Source organism: Cherax quadricarinatus, chromosome 61 (assembly GCF_038502225.1).
Source record: "Cherax quadricarinatus isolate ZL_2023a chromosome 61, ASM3850222v1, whole genome shotgun sequence".
Lineage (NCBI taxonomy): Eukaryota > Metazoa > Arthropoda > Malacostraca > Decapoda > Parastacidae > Cherax > Cherax quadricarinatus.
The window spans coordinates 8936246-8961837 of NC_091352.1; the positions used below are offsets into that span (position 1 = coordinate 8936246).

The 25592-nt window shown below is 41.1% G+C and overlaps 1 protein-coding gene across 2 annotated transcripts in view; it reads right to left on the reverse strand.

Annotated features, from left to right (window-relative positions):
• The window catches only part of LOC128699371 (uncharacterized), a 361556-nt gene that overhangs the window by 71006 nt on the left and 264958 nt on the right, over positions 1–25592 (reverse strand). For both annotated transcript variants that reach the window (XM_053792044.2, XM_053792045.2), the window contains exon 5: positions 16560–16655. In XM_053792044.2, the coding sequence (XP_053648019.1) occupies positions 16560–16655 (96 nt within the window). The remainder of the gene's footprint in view (positions 1–16559; positions 16656–25592) is intronic.

Genomic DNA, 25592 nt, shown 5'->3' on the forward strand with positions numbered 1-25592 from the left:
CGACTCTTCAGAATGTTCTCGATAAGCTTTCCTAATCATATATCTTTTGTTTCACAGTTTTCTTCTGCACTGATCAAGTCCCACAAGTTAAAAATTCGACTTAATTTTTTAAAAAGGACCTGTCCAGTTGGGCCGGCGCGCGTCAGGTGTTTAACCGTTGTGGGATCTGATAGTGAGGTGTTGGCCAGACCCCTTATATAGCTTCCTTGGATGCTTTACTTTCATAGTTCCTTGATAATGTGAGTAACACAAAGCGCTTGGAATTTCCCTATTCTTTCAGAGAGGTTGTTCTGCATATTCTGAAATCACCTGTTTACTGTGATCTTATATATATATATATATATATATATATATATATATATATATATATATATATATATATATATATATATATATATATATATATATATATGTCTGAATAGGCAGAACTTGCTATTTTGGCTTAAATAGCAACGCTCATCTTGCCATATAGGACAAGTGAAAATTTGTGTATGCAATAATTTCGCCAAAATCATTCTGAACCTAACGAAAAAAATATATTTCACTGTCTTTGTTTAGTATTAAATTAATGTAAACAAATCTAAAATATATATAGTTGGGTTAGGCTAAAATAAATTCTTCTTGTTATCATAAGGTTAGGTAAGTTTTTTAAGATTCTTTTGGTGCAAAATTAAATATTTTTACATTAACATTAATGAAAAAAATATATCTTTAAACGGATAAGAGGAAATTTTAGAAAGGACTTAATTTTAATTGAGTTCTTGCTAATTGACCAGTTTTACATATTCGGCACGACATTATATATATATATATATATATATATATATATATATATATATATATATATATATATATATATATATATATATATATATATATATATATATATATATATATAACAAGTCGGCCGTCTCCCACCGAAGCAGGGTGACCCAAAAAAAGAAAGAAAATCCCCAAAAGGAAAATACTTTCATCATCATTCAACACTTTCACCTCACTCACACAATCACTGTTTTTGCAGAGGTGCTCAGAATACAACAGTTTAGAAGCATATACGTATAAAGATACACAACATATCCCTCAAAATTGCCAATATCCCAAACCCCTCCTTTAAAGTGCAGGCATTGTACTTCCCATTTCCAGGACTCAAGTCCAGCTATATAAAAATAACCGGTTTCCCTGAATCCCTTCACTAAATATTACCCTGCTCACACTCCAACAGCTCGTCAGGTCCCAAATACCATTCGTCTCCATTCACTCCTATCTAACATACTCATCACGCACGCTTGCTGGAAGTCCAAGCCCCTCGCCCACAAAACCTCCTTTACCTCCTCCCTCCAACCTTTTCGAGGACGACCTCTACCCCGCCGTCCTTCCCCTACAGATTTATACGCTCTCCATGTCATTCTACTTTGATCCATTCTCTCTAAATAACTAACCACCTCAACAACCCCTCTTCAGCCCTCTAATACTTTTATTAACTCCACACCTTCTCCTAATTTCCACGCTTCGAATTTTCTGCATAATATTTACACCACACATTGCCCTTAGACAGGACATCTCCACTGCCTCCAACCGCCTCCTTGCTGCAGCATTTACAACCCAAGCTTCACACTCGTATAAGAGTGTTGGTACTACCATACTTTCATACATTCCCTTCTTTGCCTGCATAGATAACGTTTTTCGTCTCCACATATACCTCAACGCACCACTCGCCTTTTTTCCTTCATCAATTCTATGATTAACCTCATCCTTCATAAATCCATCTGCTGACACGTCAACTTCCAAGTATCTGAAAACATTCATTTCTTCCATACTCCTCCTCCCCAATTTGATATCCAATTTTTCTTTATCTAAATCATTTGATACCCTCATCACCTTACTCTTTTCTATGTTCACTTTCAATTTTCTACCTATATATATGTCGTGCCGAATAGGTAAAATTTGCGATTTTGGCTTAAATAGTAACGCTCTTCTTGCCGAATAAGGGAAGCGAAAATTTTTGTATGCAATAATTTCGCAAAAATAATTCTGAACCTAACGAAAAAATAAATTTCAGTGCTGGTTTATTATTAAGTTATTGTAAACTTATCTAAAATATGTTGAGTTGGATTACACGAAATTAAATTGTGCTTGTTATATTAAGGTTAGGTAAGTTTTCTAAGGTTCTTTTGGTACAAAATTATTAATTTTTACATTAACATAAATGAAAAAAATATATCTTTAAACGTATAAGAGAAAATTTTAGAAAAGACAATTTTAAACGAGTTCTTGCTAACTGACCAATTTTACCTAATGGGCACGAGATTATATATATATTATATATATATATATATATATATATATATATATATATATATATGTGTGTGTGTGTGTGTGTGTGTGTGTGTGTGTGTGTGTGTGTGTGTGTGTGTGTGTGTGTGTGTGTGTGTGTGTGTGTGTGTGTGTGTGTGTGTGTGTGTGTGTGTGTGTGTGTGTTGAAAGACTATGAATGTAAGATATACAGTTATGTATTTTCATTTTTACATATTTCAACCAAATACTACAGTACATTCAGATAGGTAGTTTGAGACACGAGGATCAATCAGACATGGGACGTGGTGGTAAGTGGAAAGAACTGGAAGATTAGGAACTAGTAAAAATGGCCGTCATATATCAAGAGGCAGGACGAGGAGCTATGATTCCATCTTTGTAATCTCAGCTAGGTGAGTACTCACGCACATGCCCAATCATACATATTGAATACGCACAAAACATGGCCTGTAGGTTAGTGGCACTGCGCTCGACTCATTGTGGAGAGTACCTGGGTTTGGTTCTCGGGCTGAGTGGGACCGTATGGTTAAGACTACTTACACTTCCTACCTCGGTTCGTCTAACATTAAGATCCCTGTTAGATGATTGTTGTGGATAGCATCTTGAAGGATAGCAATATCTCTTCAATAGGTTTAGACACTGAAATGAGCTGCAGTAGGATAATACCCTATAGAGGAACTGTAAAAATTCGTAAACCTTTACTTGTGTACAACCAGTTACGGGTAACAGCCACATTACAGGTATGTATCTCCCTGCACCAGTACGAGTCATAGAGCGCCACCACCCCTGTAAACAAGGCCTGCTGGTTTATGCACTGTACTCTAATGAAACAATAATAAAAAATTAATTATCCCATAACAATTTCAGCTAATATTTACACTGACCATTTGCCGGGTAAACTCAAATGCTCACAGTCATGCAAACACATAAAAAAGCAATGGATTTACATTTTGTAATATTTAGCATGCTTTAAATTTAACTTTGTGTATATGTAACTCTTCTGCTTCGCTCATTACGTACACATATACAGTATATAACAGTGAAAAATAGGTATATAAATAACTAATAGGGACACTACCGAAAATACAAAAATATTTTACGTTCCTCCATTTCTGATTTATACAATATATATTCTAACCGAAAAACATTATATTACAGAGTATTTATATTAATTCATTTATGTAGTTTCCCACTATTTTTCATCGATTATCTCTCTTTTTACCTTTCCGATTTTTTGTTTTATTCTGTCACTCCATCTAAGACAAGGAAACATACGTACAAACAAAGCAAATAACGTTAGCGTCATATGCAAGATTAGAAAACCTCAGAAGCATTCAGGAACCTAAAAGAGTCCTTCAGAACATATATATGGAACATGTTAACTCAACCTCTGAGTACGCAGCCCCAACATGGAACCCACAACTGATAAAGCACGTGAAAAAGCTAGAAAAGGTCAAGTTCCCCCTGGATAATTTCCCTTACTTTTGAAATAAAGGATTTTAAAGGCAAATGCCATTCAATTTTAAGAATAAGTATAACCGGCTATCGGAGGATAGGAATCAGCAAAGCCGGTCGATAGTACTTAAAAGGTGGGGTCAGGAGCCAGTATGAGTCAACCCCCGGAACACAACATACACACAAAACATTCCTACAGAAGACAGAAACTATGATGAGAGGCAAAAGGAATAACTTTGGAACAGAGAAAGAATTATTGCAACAAGTACAAAATACTTAAGGCTGACAGGGCAGTTGTATATACAATGATGAAAATGCAATGATCTGGGACACGGGAGGAAACTGAAGCTATACGTAAGTGCTTCTATAGTCTCAAAGTAGTAGGAAAAGTATATTATTATAATCAAAACGAAGCACTAAGCCACAAGGGCTATACACCATGGAAAAGTATAATGAATAGAATTAGGAAGTGGAATATAGTTTATAAAAGCAGCTGTTTTTTATAGCAGCAATAATTAACACCAAGTGATACAATCTTTCGGCATTAATCACAACTTTCTGTCAGGGCTACCAATGAAAATAAAAAATACCCTACATACAAATCGGACGCTTATTTTGCCTATATTTACTATCTCCCTCCTCGGGCCTACTCCCTTAGTCATTATGGGGTGTAACACGAGAAATTCAGACAAAGACGTCGCCGTACAGATATATTTTTAGTGAAGGGGAAGCGTGAGGTAAAGTTGGTTGGACAATCTACGCTTCTCTTTCTTCAATTAACTGGAAACCTGACATTCTCCCATTCACATGTTATGCTGTGAGTTCCGAGTCCCGGAGAATGCAAATTTCTCCAGCCTTCAAAGGCCCGCAATTGCATCTTCTATAGTACTGTAGCTGCTATAAATTCGTGGCAAGACGTATGTAACTTTTATCAATGTTGTCTCATTACGAGAAATGGCTTTCTGCCAATCATGTGTATCTCGTTCAATCAACATTGTTCCCCATGATAAATTTTCCTTCTCGGCGTAAAGCCTTGATAATGGTGAAGGGCTCTTAATCCAAAGAAATTAAAGTTAACTTCCCCTTCCTTGGATCAAACCTGATTAACTCCCATTCCCATCATTGTATAACCCCATGCTTTCATGAGATAATAATATTAATAACAATTCTATAATATTCATACTTACATCTGTCAGCGTTTACTGCTCCTCAATTGAATCATCTTTTCTGTAATCTTCGGAACCTCTTGGAGCATTAAGCCTGAATACTACAAACCATACGAAATTATCTTACTGTAACCCCATTTTATTCCCGGTTCGCGGGAGAAAGCACCACAATGTTGCTGAATTGATCTCACTAGGTCCAATTTACAATTCTCAGCACTGAAGTTAAAATATTTAAAATGTTTAGTATTACCCAGCAAACAGGTTGAATCCAACCTGGTTTTCCTTTTTCTTGTAGGCACTACGACCAAATTAAACTTTCCTTGCCTAGAGCCTATCACTAAGCAATTAATGTTTGTTTCCAATATTTTCGTTTTAATATGTATAATTTTCCATCGGTAGATTGTTTATATGCTGGTCCACAAAGAGCCTTTCTTTCACATGTATTGAACTTGAGAGGTATTATCAGTGTCCGAATGTTATAGTGTTAGTTTACATACCCATGACAGATCCTACTCTCGCAACACGGCCTAAGGCCAGGCTTCTCTGTCGACTGCCTGGTAAACCAGGCTGTTGGTTCTAGCGGCCCGCAGGCCCACATAGCCATTACTATTCGGCTGATCAGTTTTAAACGAAAAATATACACAAACGCAATTACATGGAAGTGTTAGTGGCGATGTTTCCCGAGAGCAGTGGCTTTATCAAGTCACAGAATAATACAACCACTCATTATATAACTTGTATAATACATCCACTCACTATACGGTTTAATATAAAAAACGTTCACTACATATTCTTTTTAAACACTAACTCACTGTATAGTTTTTTATGGCCCACTCACTGGATAGTTCTTCATAAGACTGACTGCACAGTTCTTCATAAAAGACTCACTCACTGCACAGTTCTTTACAAATGACTCACTCACTGCACAGTTCTTTACAATAGACCCACTCACTTCACTGTTGTTTATAATTCTGAGAAAGATGCGTCCTCACAACTTCTTGAAACACACAGTAAATAATTTCTCTGGACAATTATAAACCATTTTTCCAACAGCAATAACTTTAACGTCAAGGGATACAATCTTTCGGCATTTATCACAACTTTCTGTCGGGGGGAAAGAAAACTTAAGTCGCACACGTTGGCCATCAATGAAAAGCTCTATTCCGTCGTTCCCTTTAACAACAGAAAATAAACCGGAAAGTGTCTGAAGTCACAATATCAAATCTGAAGTAAATTCTCGGAGTTATTTCTTTTATAACAAACACCAAAGCTCTTTTGGCTATGTTAGTATTTAAAATTACTAATAATTACTCAAGAAATCGTAATAACAGAGGCCTGGAGTTTTACGATTCACTTGGCATGAGTTGTAACCCAAATCCGTACCGTTGTTTGTTTGCTAATAATTCCACGAGAGGTGACAGCACACAGCCAAGTAAAAAAATTAATTAAAAAGATTGCAAATACATTCATTAAGAGAATCAATAAACCCAAGGGGTCATATAGTGCCTTAGAGAGAATCTGGGTCGATTCAAGTTATCGAACCTGATTCTCTCCAATGAATTATCAGCCAAGTTTTTGGGGATGTACAGGAGTAATGCTGACAGAAATATACATGAATACAGAATATTCAAAAATTTGTTCTACACACTGTGTACATGTATTTGAAGACAATATCCAGAACAAGTTTGCTGTGAATATTTTACATTTAAATCCATAAGCTTTTATGTTTACATGCCTCACGGCCATTTACCAAAAATCCTTCAATGCTTATCAATACTGTATTATTATTCTATTTATTACTACTCCAATTATTATTACTTCAGTTTTATTCCAATAATTATTACTCTTGTTTCTATTTTTATTCCAATTATTATTAACAATGACGATATACTAATTATTGTTATTATTCTGAAAAAAGTGCCACTACTTTTCATTTCAATTTAAACTTTATCTTCAATATAAGATAAGCAATTATCACTAATATTGCGGGGGCGAACTACCTTGGGCGCCCTAGCGTCGTGAAACTGACTAATATAGTAACCACAGAAGCAGCTGCTCTTAAACGTACCCACAATAGCAATATTGACTACTGCGCGAGGCAGCAGCAGAAACGGAAGGCCGCTGCAGCAGCTGCTAGCATCCTGTGGGTACCGTCAATAAACAGGCCAGAGCTCGCCACATCCATGGCCACCACAGGTCTCTGTGTTGATCAGATGGCTAGCTAGTGCGCTGTGTGTATTCAACTGTGTACTCACAGGGGTCAAGTCACAGCTCATGGCCCTTAATTTTAACCACTCTAGACCTTAACAATTATCTATATTATATATTCTGCGTTAAGTGAACTGAAAAAAATGGACAGGACTAAAGCAATATATCGCGGGTGACAAGCTCTACACTATTGTCCTGCTACCAAGGTCTTCAATCTAAAAAAAATTACATAAGCCACTGTTGTCACGTATCTCTAACTTCAGAGACAGTCTCCGCCGTCTGTTAAGTTACTGTCCTTTCCCACGACCACCTCCAGTGTTAAATGTTTGAATAAACCTGGTCATGGACCAGGCCGCAGGGACGTCCCGTTCACCCCCGAAACACCCTCCAGGTTAACCCATTTTTATCTCTAATGGTTTTACACAATGTTTTTTACACTGTAAAGTTTCCAGTTGTTCTGTTATATAATTACAATTATTATTATCACCTGTATTACAAATACGGTTTCAACTTAATTACCAAAATCCTTTATTTTTAACTCTGACTAAAGATTGATCTATAAGTCAAGGGGAAGAGGCTGAGAGGTGACGTTTTATCTCAGTCCTAATTATATTTTCAACCGTCAAGTTCATTCCGTCAAGTGTTGACCCACCAACTTAGGGAAGAACTGGACAAAAATAGAAGACGGCAGTTTTATCTACAACTTTCTCAGAGATATTCAAAAGTCTGAAGTCAACGAAATAAAACTTAGAACTTCCAACACGACTAGCTCGGTAACGCAGGGACCAGAGTTTACTTGTTTTATTATTGCAAACGAGATACAGGAGGAGGAGGAGGAGGAGGAGGAGGAGGAGGAGAGAGGGGAGCTGATTTGCTAAAACTTGCGAAAGTCTCATATCATTGAACGGAGCATCAAACGTAGCATTTGAAGCAAGACGCCACTTTGTAAGGACAACGAAACAAAAGTCGTAATAACCAACCAACGCGAAACTGCCTTTCCTTCTGTGGTAAAATAAAAGTCATTTAATAGAACCCCTCTTCACATAACAGAACCTCTTAAACTTTAACAGTTTTCCTTATAACATAAGAGAACCCTTTGTCACATATCAGATTCCCTCGTCATACAACAGAACTCACTGTCACTTTGTAGCTCCCTCTTACATGTAGAAGGCGGCAAAGCTCAAGAGCTTTTAAAGCCACACACATCAATACTCAAAACAGTCAGATGCCAGCTTCTCTTTTGGGTGTAATAACAGGTGTGGTATTTCCAATAACGTCGATACAGGGAAAAACCAATCCCTGTGCCAAGGTATGTATGAAGAGCCCACACTCTCAAGAGGTGAATGCTATCATCTTTCATTTTCATGAGTTTCTTTTCAATATGCAGATAAAAATATGCATAAGGAAAAAAAAAAAGACTAAATGCAGGCTTCGAAATATTTTGAAAGCAAACCAAAATAAAAAAAAGTGAATATTTTCTATTGCAACTTTAGGATCCTTCTCGGTACAAGATAATAAACATACAATGAATTACACTGAGATTTTATATGAAATAAAACCCAGGTTAGACAGGACAATGAGAAAATATATAAAAAAAAAAACTACAAAAGGACACACTATGATAGGACAAGGAACTCCATGAAAAAAGTGTATTAGGAAATGGACATGAAAGGTAAAACACTACACGCGATGGAGTGCCTAGATACGAAAGAAATTCCTGACAGACAAAAAGAAAAAACATGAAAAATGAGTAGAGGAAACCTGAAACATAAAGCTCATAGTTCAATGGATGTAGATGCCGATATAAAGAGTAAAACTGTAGGTATGACTAGGCCCAGGAGAACAGGGATCAGTAATGTCAGTCAATCAAGTTCAGGCGATTGCGCCAGCAGCTGATGAATCGAAGCCCCTCATACACAAACCGATGAGCACATATCGGCGAGTACACAAAATCTCTCTCCCTCTCTCAATATTTTTATGGCATCGTTTCTGATTGCAGAATCTGTTGCACGAACAGACACGCGAGGATAACGATGTCACAAGTCAAGAATGATGATGCCTCACTAGACACTGATCCAGCTAATCCCTACCACAAACACCCAAGTCCCTGCACCAAACAAACACTTGCAACACAAGAAAAGTTCATGACGGGAGAATGAGTAAATAAACTAAAATACAAAAGAGGAAAACCTACATTAAGCGTAGTTTTCCCCACACTTTAATTTTCCGCGATGGAAGGGGGAAAAAACAGAGCTGAGTAAAATGCAAACTAAATTGCTACCAAAACCTAGCTCGAGACATTCCCAACCTAACCTACCTGGTTGTCTATTGGGACTACAGTTTTATTCTTTTTGCAGGAGGGGGATGATTAATTACACTGTTATGGCTGCGTGGGTCTAGTTGACTATCTTCAAAACTGGTTAAGAGAATATTAAAATTCATGAAACACATTAAAAGATTCACAACATACCTGCACGCTCTCCCCATTTCTAATGTCATTTGGTTAGGATGATGGGTTAATTTGGCTCGAAAACTGAGCGAGACTAATGGCCGAGAACTTCCTTTTTCAGAATGATAAAGTAAATTGGTGAGGACAGTGATTTGGTCAGGCTGGTGAGCGTCTCAGAATATAGTTGGTGAGCATGATGAGTTTGAGAAGTTGCTCAGGATAACGAGTTAGTTTTAATGGTGTCCTAAGTTAGGCGTACTTGTAAGTTTTGGAGATTACTGCCCCCGTGGCCTGGTCTAGGCAAGACCTGTAGGTGGTGGCCTGACCCGTCAGGCCACCACCTGATCAGGTATTACGTTAAGTTAACTCAAGTTTTTCTTGCGAAGCTTCTGGTGAGCGAAACATCACCCCATACGTTACATAAATATTTTCTTTATAAAAGTTCCTTCTTGAAGACATTAGTGTAGAATGAGTTAGCAACGGATGACCGAGATTCCTTACTCGGCACAATTCCAGACACATTAGCTAGTCAACATGTAACGAACTGAACAAACCTGCCGACAGCTTAAATTTACCAAACCGTTGAATTTGCTCACGTTCTCGGCGTTAGACACACAAAGCCATAGCATAATTTAATGTAATGTATTAAAATATACCAGTGGTTTGTCATGTCACCTACAAAGTAATATAAACCTTTAGCTTCTTAATATTCATCACCAGTACAATTGCTGCGAGCGTGGGATGAAAAAAACTCTGTTCTTGCACAACGGCAGAATTGCGCTACTGTGTTGGTAACAGTGAGGGGTGACATCACCCGAACCTCGTCTCAGCAAGCTATGTTGGTCGATCATCGTTGATGTTTATATCCTGTGCTCGTATCTGAAGTCAGTCAAGCATATTCGGCAGACTTCCTGTGCTAACATCTGAAGATATTCAGGCAGATTCACTGGCTGGTGCATAAAACCCAGGCGCAAGAAACCCTTGCTGAGTCGCCAGTTCTAAACATGGGGAAATAATTTCCTGGCAGTATGGGTTTGAGGAGAGGAGGGCGCCTCAGGCTGTGTATGCTCGTTAACTGTGGTAACCTTGTTAACGGAAGCAGCGAGGCGAACGGAGACCTCTGCGTCAACACCCCCAGGCACTCTCCACCACCAACCTACCAACAGGCCAACGCAACCAAACATTGTAACACCATACTTTCAAAGGTGGACCAGGTATAGGTGCCCAGGAATATGTAATGCCGGTTGGTAAGAGCTACTAGACGTGGCCATGTGCTATGACTACTCGCAGCTCGATTGCTAGCGCACTCAGCTCACATAATGAGGTTCGGGGTTCGATCACTGGTAAGAGTGAAAATATCTGCACGTGTTTCCTTAAGACACCTGTCCCTGTTCACCTATCAGTAAATAGGTAACTGGGTGTTAGTCGACTGGTGTGGGTCGCATTCTGGGGACAAAAGTGTCAGAAAGGCATGTACACTTTGTACATGTACTTATAGAAATAAAAATTATTATGCAAAATGAAGTACAAAGAGTGTCGGAGGCTTGATCCTCCATCAGTTAATCACGAGACAGAAAGCATGAGTGATTTCAATATATCTGCATACTACCAACTGCCTTGAAGAGTGAGTGGAGTTATTCCTGCAACCATTCTCGCACCACGAGTGATATTCGTGCAGATCTGAACGCTTCCTAATAGTATGCAAACAATGCGTATGCCTCATGTGTGGCTGAATTATTATGCAAGAACCTAGCTTCAAAACTACGAAATAAGATTTAAGTCTATATAGCGCATTCACATACTAACGTTGGAAATCGTGCAAGAAACAGACGAGAGGTACATTGTAATCAACACATGGAAAATCCTAGTAGGATTGGTCCCAAATCTGCTCACACATATTGTTCCCCATGAACATAAGAGGCTTCGCAGACGGTGCAAAATACCACCAATTGCAAGTACATACCCAAGGCTGTCTTTAAGAAGGAACTGGACAAATTTCTCAAGTTTTGAGACTATGACCGCGGGTTCAATCCCGGCCGGGGGTATGGTTTCTCAAGTCAGTGCATCAGCCGGGCTGTGATGCTTAATTAAGTTGGACTTCACGCGGCTAGCACCGACACCCTGGCTGATCAGGTCATTTACCGGGAGGCCTGATCGGGGACCGGGCCACGGGGGCGTTGACCCTAGGAACACACTCCAGGTAGTTAAATGAGGATAAGTTGATTTTTGAGCACTAAGCAACAATTTTAAATATGCCTGGTTAAAGGTAATCCAAAATCATAATAGATAACATCTCCAAATACAATACCTTTTGCCGCTTCTCTGTCACTTTTCCTTTGTAGTTCCCTTAATATATTATGTAATCTCTCATTATCAAATCAAACTTTCTCTCTCAGGTATTATTAAACATTATGCCTACTGAAACCTGACGTAGTCTTTGAACACACTACCAAGACGGTTAATGTGGGTGTCCCTTTGAAGATAACACTGACCCCTATAAAGAAAAAAAAAACGTTTATAAGGGAGGTAGACGTGGGTCGTCTACCAAATTTCAGATGATTGAGAAAGATTACCTCAGCTTCTACCCGAGTCATGGCAGCTGATAAGGTTGATTCCCCTCTGCAACCACCATAGCAAATTTGATTCGCGTGCGTCGTCTCGTGGTCCCAAGCCACAGCAAGCTTGGCTAAGGGTCGTTGAATGCCAAACGACCCCCATCATTACGTATTTAGGAGTAACTTATGCCAGATGGTGCGGAACCGAGTGCCTGCCGAAATGCCAACGTTTCTAGGCATCTACTGGGAAGGAGAAGAAGGTGGCAAAAAATGGAGAGGGGTGAGAGAGATGATGAAGGAGAGGGAAGGAAACATATATATGACCTGTCGACGAGCTTCTAAAGTCGAGAAGCTTGACCAGAAGCCAGTCACTGCAAACTGTCTGGTCAACCAAGCTTATACCGCCGCCGCCCCCGCTGCTGCTGCTGCTCCCGCCGCCCCCGCTGCTGTTGTTGTTGTTGTTGTTGTTGTTATTGTTGTTGCCAGCTGCCCGCAGTACTTCATACTTATCACAATGTGGCACCTTCTGCAGATAATGGCTCTGTTTTCTCTTAAAAGCTTGTACCATTGCTTGGGCAATATTTCTTACATTTGCTAGTAGAAAGTTGAAGTCTTGGACTGTGGATGTTGGCAGTTTTCTCAGTGTTTATGAAACTTTGCTTTTAACTGGATTTATTCTACACTTCAGTGCGTATCACTTACTCCAGAAAGTTCTTAAGACAATGTGTAGACTGGGATCTAATCTTCAAGCATTTTCCACGAATGCACAGCATTCTTCACCGTTCCTGAATGCATTCCAAGCATTTTGAGATGTTCCTAGCAGCTAAGCTGTTTTATTGAGACCACACAAGCCTCTTCTGAAATCTTTGTCTTCAAAAAATGTAGAAATACAGAAAAAATATTCGACACTTGAGAACACATGTGATCTGAAAAAGTATTATTTAAATAGGAAGGCGTAGGGCTCATATTGTTCCGGGAGAACTGGAGGCAATCAAGTTCAATCCGATAAAGGGGAGGGTACAGTACCATCGCCAACACTAAGGAACTCCCCCCCCCCCCATCTCAGGTAGAAAAAACAAGCAGATTTGTCAAATTCTGGCTACAAAATAAAATATTAGGGTCATGCCAAAGTATCGGTGTGTGTGTGTGTGTGTGTGTGTGTGTGTGTGTGTGTGTGTGTATATATATATATATATATATATATATATATATATATATATATATATATATATATATATATATATATATATATATATATATATATATATATATATATATATATATATATATATATACAGGTATCGGTGGGTGTCTGCTGATTTTGCTAGTATCGCTATAGGCAAAAAATTCTGGTATCGTCTCATCACTACAAAATATCACACAAAATACTATATAGGCAGAGGAGACACACATCTGACACACAAACATCAAAGTCTGAGCGGGTTGACAGCGGAGGTAACAATGGAGTAAAGCCAAATAATATATACAGTAGATAAACTTAAATCTGACTAGTTCTACGATTTACAACTAGCTCTGAACACTGGTTCTGAACTACAGAGTTCCTAAATGAACGGTCGCTGTTGGCGAATATGGCTCTTGAGTGAACACCAACACTTACGCATAAATTCACTAATCTCGAAAAGCAATTTCCAAAAACTTGCTATTTTCCACGGAGAAAAACTTGGCGTGCAAAATACGATTTAAACTTGAGCAACTCGACAACAACAAGAACAAACACTTACAACCCGCAGAAGGATTTTTATAAGCGTGCGTCAACTAACTTGAGGCCAAAACGGGCTGATGCAACGCCTGTCAGATATGCAAACTACATTCATAATTAAACTTGGTCGTAGGAGGCGAGTGTTGTGGTAAGATCTGCCAGCGACAGGTACAGGCAGATAAGAGTGAGACGCGGAGGGAAAAGATAAGAGGGAGGGGGAAGAGGCAAGATGGTGAAGAAAAAGGTGAAGTGGAGAGGAGAGGCAAGATGGGGAGGGAGGGAGGGGAAGTGGATAGGGAAGGCAAGATGGATAAGGAAGGCAAGATGGATAAGGAAGGCAAGATGGATAAGGAAGGCAAGATGGATAAGGAAGGCAAGATGGAGAATGAAGTAGCAAGATGTACGGGGGAGAGGCAAGATGGGGCGAGGAGCACCTGGAGGTTACCTGGAGGTTATTCCGGGGATCAACGCCCCCGCGGCCCGGTCCATGACCAGGCTTCCCGATGGATCAGGGCCTGATCAACTAGGCTGTTACTGCTGGCCGCACGCAGTCCAACGTACGAGCCACAGCCCGGCTGATCCGGCACTGACTTTAGGTATCTGTCCAGCTCTTTCTTGAAGGCAGCCAGGGGTTTATTGGCAATTCCCCTAATGCTTGATGGGAGGCTGTTGAACAGTCTTGGGCCCCGGACACTTATGGTGTTTTCCCTTAGTGTACCAATGGCGCCCCTACTTTTAATTGGGGGCATTTTGGATCGCCTGCCCAGTCTTTTACTTTCGTAGGGAGTGATTTCTGTGTGCAGATTTGGGACCATTCCTTCCAGGATTTTCCAAGTGTAGATTATGATATATCTCTCCCTCCTGCTTTCCAACGAGTACAAGTGCTTCCAAGCGTTCCCAGTAGTTACGGTGCTTGACAGAACATGCAGCAAGATGAAGAGGAGAGGCAAGATAAAGAAGGAAATAATGAAAGACAGAAAGGATGCATATACAGCCGTGAAGAGAGGCAAGTAACAAGAGGTGAAATCTACACTTTAATAGTTGGTAAAGTTATGGTGTGGAGGCGGTGTAAACCAAGCACCATGTAGCCTCGAACACAGGTCAGAGTCATGGCATTGCAAAACCTTACCTATATACCGCAGACTCAGAAGTACCGAAAAAAAATATTTACTCATCTTTCATCCGCCGTGATAATGTGACGCAGCAACACCCCTCTCAACAACCTTCCCCTTTAAGGAGGATTCTTTGATATAAAGAACTGGAGCTATCCTCCCCTCGGATCAAATCTGATTACCTCTCACTGGCAATTGTCCAGACGATTAAGAGGGAAGCCTGGCCTCAGAGCGAGCTTCTACGACAGAAATACCCTTGAAAACGGTCACAGGTGCTTTATAACCCCTATAGGTTTATCGCTTTTTCATAATAAAAATAATAATAACGACGTCCCTGGTCAACACACTTTAAACTTTTACTGACATCAAACACGATGTGGCCTACAACACACTGCCCTACGGCTGCCACAAATCATGTTTGACTCAATATCCGGCCTGACTGGGGATTGAGGGTAAGGATTAATTCATACGACCTTCACCTGCCTCACCAGCTCACACAATTTGTTACCTTCGCGAAAGGGGAAAATCTGTTTGCATGGAAGGTTATGATGAAAAAAGTTAAAGTAAAACGAAAGATTTTGAAAACAGAAAAGTTTCGAGGAACAGAGGAACCTTATAATAAAATGTGGAAGACTGTAATAAAGAGGAGAAAGTTCAAATGAAGTGGAAGATGATGATGTAGAGGGGTAAGAATGCTGGGGAAAGGTCATAGAAGGCAAGGTTATGAGGGAAACAATGATGAATAAGGAAAGGTTATAAAGGGAGATAAATTAATTTGAAATTTTTTTGACGTCGCAAGGAGGAAAATGAGATTTTGAGTGTATTGGGAAGGGAAGCCACCGAAAGTGAGGATAAGCACAGGGGTAGGAAATGTGTAGGAAGGTGAACTGATACGGTGGAAGGATGAGACGTAGGTTGGAGGGTAAAAAAAAAAAAGGGGGGGGGGAGAAATGTGGGAAGGAAGACATAGAGAAAAAGAGCAAGGGGCAGGTAAGAAGGAAAGAAGGGGTCAGAGGATAGTTGATCACAAGCAACTTCTGTTCTGCTGCCAGAAACGGTAAAGGATTTCCTGACAAGTGGCAAAAGGTTCCTGGAAAGACAAAAGGAAGCACTAGAGAGAGAGAGAGAGAGAGAGAGAGAGAGAGAGAGAGAGAGAGAGAGAGAGAGAGAGAGAGAGAGAGAGAGAGAGAGAGAGAGAGAGAGAGAGAGAGAGACAGAGAGACAGAGAGACAGAGAGACAGAGAGACAGAGAGACAGAGAGACAGAGAGACAGAGAGACAGAGAGAGAGAGAGAGAGAGAGAGAGAGAGAGAGAGAGAGAGAGAGAGAGAGAGAGAGAGAGAGAGAGAGATGCACATCCCATCAGCAGCATACCAGCGGTGAAGTGTCAAGTGCCTTACCTAACGCACAATAAATTTTGTCTTTAGTGATCATGTGTTGTCAGGGAAACACCCATCCAAGCTGGTAAACGATGACATGAGCAGACAAGTGGCAGTTTAGCGACACTAAGTAGAGGAAACCTTCATCAAGGAAATTTTATCATGACTTTCACTGACGAATAAACAAAACCAGCAGTACTCACCGAGCCCTTCTTGCCAGGGAAAGAGAAGAAGACGTCTGGACCCGAACGGTTGGGCATCTGACGTAGTACCCCCAGCAGCTTAGCCGAGTGACGAGGCTGTGAAACACACAAACATTATTAACACACAAAAAATTCAAGTGACATTTTTCTTTAATATGGGTTGGAAAACCTAGTCTAATCTTCTGATGGGATCTTTATTTCCTAGTGTAGCCCAGTGTATCCCAATATATCCTAGCGTAGCCCAGTGTATCCCAATATATCCTAGCGTAGACCAGTGTATCCCAATATATCCTAATGTAACCCATATACATACCCAGTACATCGTAGTGTTTTAGGGTTAACCGGTAAGTCAGCGTAAGGCCTCGGTCATACGACGAAGACAGTCACCAAGACCCACTACCTGGAGTGTTCCGAGGGTCAACGCCCTCGCGCCCCGCTCTCAGACCGTTAAGAGAAGCTTCAATAATTCTCCTGACAAATACCAGCCTCATTAAAACCATTTAGGCTTGTGCACTACAAGTAGAATCGTAAATTGCAATGAATTGCGAACTGGTATAAAAACTAATTAAAATGGAATATTTATATAAATATGAATTAATTAAATGCAAAAATTATCATTCTTTGATGACTAAATGTGGGACTTTTACTGAATATTTTTGCGAGAAATATTTAGAAATTCATATTAATTATTAAATTGCACGTCGCTGCACCATTACATGAATATATGAGCTAGACATAACCTGTTGGGGTGAAAAAAAATTAATTGACTTAATCTCAAACTTTCCTGATATATGTGACCAGTTTAGGGTTTTTCTACCCTCGTAGCCCGGCCTGGGCCAGACTTTTGTTTTTAGACGACAGCAACAACCACATACAACCAGGTTGTTGCTGCTGTTGGCGGCCCACTCACCAACAGAGCCATTATAGATTTGTTGATCAGGCACCTCGCAGAGGTTGTGATCCAGTATCCTCTTGAAGACTTATACGTTTGTTCAGGCAATATTTCTGGTATCTGCTGGTAGGGAACTAGTCTTGAACCATGGATGTTGAATTACTGTGCTCTTAATGTGTCCATGGTGCCCATGCTTTTCACTGAATCTATTTTACGCTTCCTCTCATATCTCTTACTCCAGTATGTTACTGTAGTAATGCAGATTTGGCACGAGTCCCTTCAGTATTTTCCATGTACATATCATGTTCTCTTCGCTCTAGAGAGTATATTCCAAGTACCCTGAAGAGATCCCGGTAGTATAAACGCTTTACCGACTATGTGGGCAGCAAATACTCTATACTTTTTCCATATCCTATGATATCATACTCTGCTATCTCTTCCTTGAATAAAAAAAATGGTTATAACTATGAATATAATTTTTAAAGGAATGGACTGGTAAACCAGCGGAAGGTCTGTCAGATGACCAAATGCTCCAAAGACGGGTCATCATCTGACTAAGACCCACGTCAGGAAAGACTTGTCCTGTTTCCTGACGAACCTTACCTAACCTCCTTGAACAAAGCCGTCAACCGAAATTAGTTACACCACCGGCGTCATTTCTAGCGGCATAATTGGACAATTTTCTTAAATCATGGCACTGGATAAGTTATATTGCAAAAGAGAATATTAGAGTTTATAGAAACTTTAGGGAAAATCAGGGTTGCCATAAGCACATACTGGAGAGACTGTTAAAACACACTTATGGTCCTTGCCTCCTCAACCTTTTACCAGTATATAGCTCATTTACCAGTATATATCTAATTTTCCTTTTACATATTTGGCAAGACAAAGGTAAATGTTTAAAGGAAAAACTAAGCTGGATCGTGCATATCTTGCCAGATCAGCCAAGTTATGATGGTTATACAAGGCTTTGTCAGGAAACATGACAAGTGTTTACTGATTCGGGTCTCAGTCATATGTTGACCAGCAGCTGGAGCTTTTGGTCATCTGACTGAGGCCTGCTGGCCTACCAGTCTACCCCCTTAAAAAATTTGGTCACGAAGTGCAACAGTGTCTGGTGAGGTAGTCAAGAGGAAACCTGGCCTCCAGCCGGGCTGCGGACTCAGAACTATCAAAACCGGTTGAAGATGTCACATGAATGAAGCGGCTCAGGCATATCACCGACTAGGTCCCACGATCAGTTATTGGAAAATGCCATGTAATCTGAGACTACTGAAGCCTGTAAACAGTATCGAGATTTCGTCGCCCGGCCTGAAACCATACTGTCTTGTTGACTATGTCCAACCAGACTCTTGCTGCCCTGGGCCAGCATAACCATCACAACTTGGCTTATCTACCACTATTTTGAAATAACGACTAGTGAATGTAAATTCCAGTGCATCTCTGTTGAGGCCGCTAGTTCAGTATACTCTCCTTCCATCCTTCACTCCAATCCTTCTCCTCCAGGCGCACGTGAACGGACGTACGAAAACAAACACACAAATATTAGATACTGAAAAAAAAATTTATCATATCAGGGAATAAAAAGAAAAGATGTGATAATCACACATAAACTGCTGAGAGTATATGATAAAACAGTTAACAACAGGGATAGCTAACAACAGGGATAACAAAAGAGCTCATTCTATAATTGCTAAACAAGCAACGCAAAAGATTGTAGGAAGTGCAAAAACTATTTAAAGTTCAAAAATAATGACTCGCTGAAGAGAGGTTACCACAAGCAAAGCCCTACTCCTGTAATCACTAATACAAAATTACTGGTAATTACACTGGAGTCACTGAAAAGTTAGGAAATACTTCTTCCATTAGTGTGGTAAAAAAGTAATACACAACTAATGAGGTATTGGAAGAAACTGCAGTAATGTCATCCAAGGTAGACATGATGCACCCAAGAGGTTAGGATCCAGCTATAACACTTCACCCCCCAGAAAGTGTAATGCTTGTGTACAACTCCGTAAGCACACAAATGTTAACTTAAAAAAATAAATAAATCACGGGACGGATGGGACTTAAACCCATGACAAATGAGTCATTAAAACGTAATTACAGGACAGTGTGTTAACCACTTGACCAACTGACTAAAAAAAAGATTCATCCAACTAGGTATACGTATTTCTATAAACCATAGGGAGGCTAGCATGGGCCACTACTGTGACCACAAACGCAAGCTTTTACAGACGAATCTCACACCAGTGTGGCTGTGGCGTGAGTTATCCTAAAAACACCTCCACGCAATGAGGTATGTTAAGTTAATTACGGTAATTAAAAATTAAGAGTTACAATATGAAAAACTGAATAATATTCTATAAACTTTAAATACATTAACTAATTAGGATGGGGTCCACCTCAGGTGTAAATTGTGGGACCCATAGCCTGGGAGAAGTGGATAAAAAGGCTTCAAGGAAGAATATTTGGATTTCTTCCTGAAGCCGTTTGAATATTCCACTTCCCCTACCACCCCATCTTTTCATTCTTTTTTACCAATAGGTATATTTTATTACATAATGTGGTACAGAAGATTTGAGAGATACATTGCTGATACAAAGATGGCACATGAAGTACATGAGGTGTGAGAGATACAGATCTAGTACATACTGTCACGCGTTTGTCACTGATTATAATGCGAAAATTTCATCCAGCTCCTCAGAGCTGGGGCGTGCCCAAAATACAGTATGCATTACCCCTTTGAACAGCAGCGCTGAGTCGCTGGAGCAGAAAACTAGCTGTCCTGGGATCCATCCCTAGTTACCATGATGAGTCTTTTGCCTAGCTCCTTAAGGAACTTAGATGCACTCTTTCCCCATGAGCCAAGGGTCTCTGAGCCTATGGGAACAAACATATAATGATGGGCAAGTTCTCCACATTTTCTAGACTTTATATTTAAGATTAATTTATTTTCGAAATTTATCTAACTGTTTCATGTACGTAGACAAATGATCCGTAAACCCTGACCATATCATGATTTTAAATTATTAGTTACACAGCATTATGCGGATACCTTGTACCCAACACTAATTACTTCCAGCAAGTCTTGACAAACTGACAAGTTTCGACCAGCTTGACTTCCTGAAGTCGATTAATAAACAGGTACTGATTTTTATTACTAGGCGAGCAGGGGACTTTTATTGCGGGTCGAGTATTAAATTAAGCCCAACGATTCGTCTGGCCTGGAAATCAAGTCGGAGATATATATGCTACGAACTCAACAATCTGACCACTGAGCTACGAATTGCACATTGAAGCACAATCTTCCAGTAGAACCAAGCCATACAATTTAAAATCCAACTATAAAAACTTCTACACACTCCATGGGATTCCTATCAACCCAAAAGGAACCAGAAACAATGACCTGTGTACAAGTGAATACAAGCAAGTGCCGTTAAAAGTCTGCCACTAACATACGTTTTCTGTAGCGTGCGCGAGTCTGGGTGAAAGTGAGTTTGGGAAGTGATGGAGGGGGAGTGGGGGGGGGGAATGATACTATTAAAACTGTATGTGAATGCAGAGGAATATCCCGTATGTTCACAGAAAAATAATGTTAATGAGCTTGTATATTTCGGCTCTCAACGGGTGTCCTCGTCAGATTTTGCTGATGAGGGCCTCAGCTGGGAGTCGAAATACATTATCTCGTTTTTATTTCTGTTCTCCTCTCTATATGTTGGATACCCTTCACTGACAAGTGCTCAATACATTTGTTTATGAACTTTTGTGTGTGTGTGTGTGTGTGTGTGTGTGTGTGTGTGTGTGTGTGTGTGTGTGTACTCACCTATTTGTGGTTGCAGGGGTCGATTCATAGCTCCTGGCCCCGCCTCTTCACTGATTGCTACTTGGTCCTCTCTCTCCCTGCTCCATGAGCTTTATCATACCTCGCCTTAAAACTATGTATGGTTCCCGCCTCCACTACGTCACTTTCTAGGCTATTCCACGGCTTGACTACTCTATGACTGAAGAAATACTTCCTAACATCCCTTTGATTCATCCGAGTCTTCAATTTCCAATTGTGACCTCTCGTGTGTGTGTCCCATCTCTGGAACATCCCGTCTTTGTCCACCTCGTCTATTCCGCGCAGTATTTTATATGTCGTTATCATGTCTCCCCTGACCCTCCTGGCCTCCAGTGTCGTCAGGCCGATTTCCCTCAACCTTTCTTCGTAGGACAATCCCCGTAGCTCTGGCACTAGTCTTGTTGCAAACCTATGCACTTTCTCTAATTTCTTGACGTGCTTGACTAGGAGTGGATTCCAAATTGGTGCTGCATACTCCAGTATGGGCCTGGCGTAAATGGTATACAGAGTCTTGAACGACTCCTTACTGAGGTATCGGAACGTTATCAGTATGTTTGCCAGGCGCCCGTATGCTGCAGCAGTTATCTGATTGATGTGCACCTCAGGAGATATGCTCGGTGTTATACTCACCCCCAGATCTTTTTCCTTGAGTGAGGTTTGCAGACTTTGGCCATCTAAACTATATTGTGTCTGCGGTCTTCTTTGCCCTTCCCCAATCTTCATGACTTTGCATTTGGCAGGGTTAAACTCAAGGAGCCAGTTGTTGGACCAGGCTTGTAGCGTGTCCAGGTCTCTTTGTAGTCCTGCCTGATCCTCATCCGATTTGATTCTTCTCATTAACTTCACATCGTCCGCAAACAAGGACACTTCTGAGTCTATCCCTTCCGTTATGTCATTCACATATACCAAGAACAGCACAGGTCCTAGGACTGACCCCTGTGGAACCCCGCTTGTCACAGGCGCCCACTTTGACACCTCGTCACGTACCATGAGTCGTTGTTGCCTCCCTGTAAGGTATTCTCTTATCGATTGCAGTGCCTTTCCTGTTATGTGTGCCTGATCCTCTAGCTTTTGCAGTAACCTCTTGTGAGGAACTGTGTCGAAGGCCTTCTTGCAGTCCAAAAAAATGCAGTCGATCCACCCCTCTCTCTCTTGTCTTACTTCTGTCACCTTGTCATAAAACTCTAATAGGTTTGTGACAGGATTTTCCCTCCCTGAAACCATGCTGGTTGTCACTTGTACACTTGTTTCTTTCCAGGTGCTCCACCACTCTCCTCCTGATGATCTTCTCCATGACCTTGCATACTATACACGTTAGTGATACAGGTCTGTAGTTTAGTGCCTCATGTCTGTCTCCCTTTTTAAAAATTGGGACTACATTTGCCATCTTCCATACCTCGGGGAGTTGCCCAGTTTCAAATGATGTATTGAAGATCTTTGTTAATGGTACACACAATGTCTCTGCTCCCTCTTTAAGGACCCACAGAGAGATGTTGTCTGGTCCCACCGCCTTTGAGGTGTCAAGTTTGCATAGCAGCTTCTTCACCTCCTCCTTGGTTATATGTACCTCATCCAGCACTCATCCTGCTCTGATTTCCTGAGTCCTACTGGTTTCCACTGTAAATACTTCTTTAAATCTTGTGTTGAGCTCCTGACATACCTCCCGGTCGTTTCTTGTGAATTCCCCATCACCCTTCCTCAGTCTGATTACCTGGTCCTTGACTGTTGTTTTCCTCCTGATGTGGCTGTACAACAGCTTCGGGTCAGTCTTGACTTTCGATGCTATGTCATTTTCGTATTGCCGCTGAGCCTCCCTTCTTATCTGTGCATAATCGTTTCTGGCTCTTCGGCTAATCTCTTTATTTTCCTGAGTTCTCTGTCTTCTGTACCTTTTCCCATTCTCTAGTACACCTAGTTTTTGCCTCCCTACACCTTTGGGTGAACCAAGGACTCGTTCTGTTCTTCCCATTATTTCTGTTTCCCTTGGGAACAAACCTCTCCTCTGCCTCCTTGCATTTTGTTGCCACATAGTCCATCATTTCGTGTACTGGTTTTCCTGTCAGTTCCCTCTCCCACTGAATGTCTTGAAAGAAGTTCCTCAAGCCTGAGTAGTTCCCCCTTTTGTAGTTTGGTTTTCCCACCCTATTCCTGCTGCTCTCTCCACTTGGAGCTCAACTATGTAGTCGAAGCACAGAACCACGTGATCACTAGCTCCCAGGGGCCTTTCATACATGATATCCTCGATGTCAGAACTACTCAAGGTGAATACAAGGTCCAGTCTTGCTGGTTCATCCTCTCCTCTCTCTGGTAGTGTCTCTAACATGTTGATGCATGAGGTTTTCCAGTACCACATCCATCATCTTGGCTCTCCATGTTTCGGGACCCCCATGGGGCTCCAGGTTTTCCCAGTCAATCTCCTTGTGATTGAAGTCACCCATAACTAGTAACTTTGCTCCCCCCATGTGTGCTCTCCTGGCCACCTCGGCTAGTGTGTCGACCATTGCTCTGTTGCTCTCATCGTATTCTTCTCTTGGCCTCCTGCAGTTCTGTGGTGGGTTGTATATTACTGCAATTATCACCTTATGTCCCTCAAACTGGATTGTTCCTACTAAGTAGTCCCTTTCGCCCGTGCCATCCATTCCTTCCATTTTCTCAAACCCCCACTGGTTTTTAATGAGCAGTGCAACTCCTCCCCCTCTCCTCCCTCTGTCTTTCCTGAGGATTTGATATCCGGATGGAAAGACTGAATCTGTTATTATTCTGGTGAGTTTTGTTTCTGTGAGTGGGGATGTCTCCTTGATTCTTTCGTGCCACTCCTCATACTTATTTGTTATTCCATCTGCATTTGTATACCACACCTTCAACTTCTTTTCTAAGATTGTGGTCTGGGAGGTGTATTAGGGTTGGGGAAGTGGGAGACCTGATAAGGAACTATGGGTGGTTGCTGTGGGGGTGGAGTTTGTAATGCAGTGGGTGGGGGCATTGGATGTGGCATGGGTGTTTTGGTTTAGAGTGTTTGGTTGCACTGGGGTTGACCTGGTTGGGAGGCTTCTATAGGAAGTTGTGAGGGAGGCTATATTTGATCTTCCTGTGTCAGGGATCTCCTGTCTGTCTTCTCCATCCCCTCTCTTTCCTCCTTTCGCCTTTGTACCATCTCTCTCTGTTTCTGCCTTTCTGCTTGTCTTCTGTCGCGGTCGAGATACACCTTCCTGTATGCCGGCATGTCCCTTAATCGTGCTTTCTCCTGCAGGATCCTGTTCCGAGTCGATTCTGTCTTGAAGGTCACTTTTGCTGGCCGGGTTCTTTTTTTTTACAAACCCCCCTATTCTCCGAAAATTTTCCAGCTGGGTCATGTCGTCTTCTCCTATTGCTTTCATGATGCTTTCAATTGCTTTTTTTCCCCTTGTTTTCTTGCTTCATATGTTTCCCCTTCAACTTCCTGGAGCCCATACACAAAGACTGACCTCACCCTTTCATTCTCCCACTGCATATCCCTGTGTATCTCCTCATTCAATTTGATTTCCTCCATTGCAGCTTTCCTTTCTTCAGTTTCACTAGCTAATGTACTTGGGCTCAGTGGCCTGTCATTTTCCCTTCTAAGCTTTCCCTGGGCTCTGCTGTGGTCTGTTAGGGCCTTCATATATAGCTTAGCTCTTTCATTTACTACAGTCTCCACTGATTGAGCTTCTACATGCAGTTTTGCTCCTTCTTTCCCTACAGTCCCCTTATTTGTGACTGAGGTAGCATTCTCTGTTGTCAATCCCAAAATGTTCTTTAGCTCTCTAGGCTGTTTCAGATTTTTCAGTTCCTCTTCTAAACTCTGTATCCTGGCCTCTGCTGCTTTGACTTGCACCTCCCACTTTTTGCTTTCCATGTCTATCCTCTCTTCCATTCTCATGCTAAGTTCTTCTAGTTTCTTTTCCCATTCATGTTCCCTTTTTGTGAGCTCTGCTGCCCAATCTTCCTTTGCAGTTTCCTCCTCCTGTCCCTTGGTTTTTCTTGTTGCTCTCTGCCAACCCATTTTTGTTAGGTTAGTATTGTGTATGTCAGAGTGTGGGGGGGGAGGTAGTGGAGGAACTGTGGCTATGTGGGAGAGTAGTAGGGAGGGGGAGTGGGAAGGAGATAGAAGCAAGTGGGTGAGTGGGAGAGGGAGAGGGGGAAGGAGGGAGTGGGGAGGGGGAGGTGTATGTGTATGTGTATATGTGTGTGTGTGTATGTGTGTGTGTATGTGTGTGTGTATGTGTGTGTGTATGTGTGTGTGTATGTGTGGATGTATGTGTGGATGTGTGTGGATGTG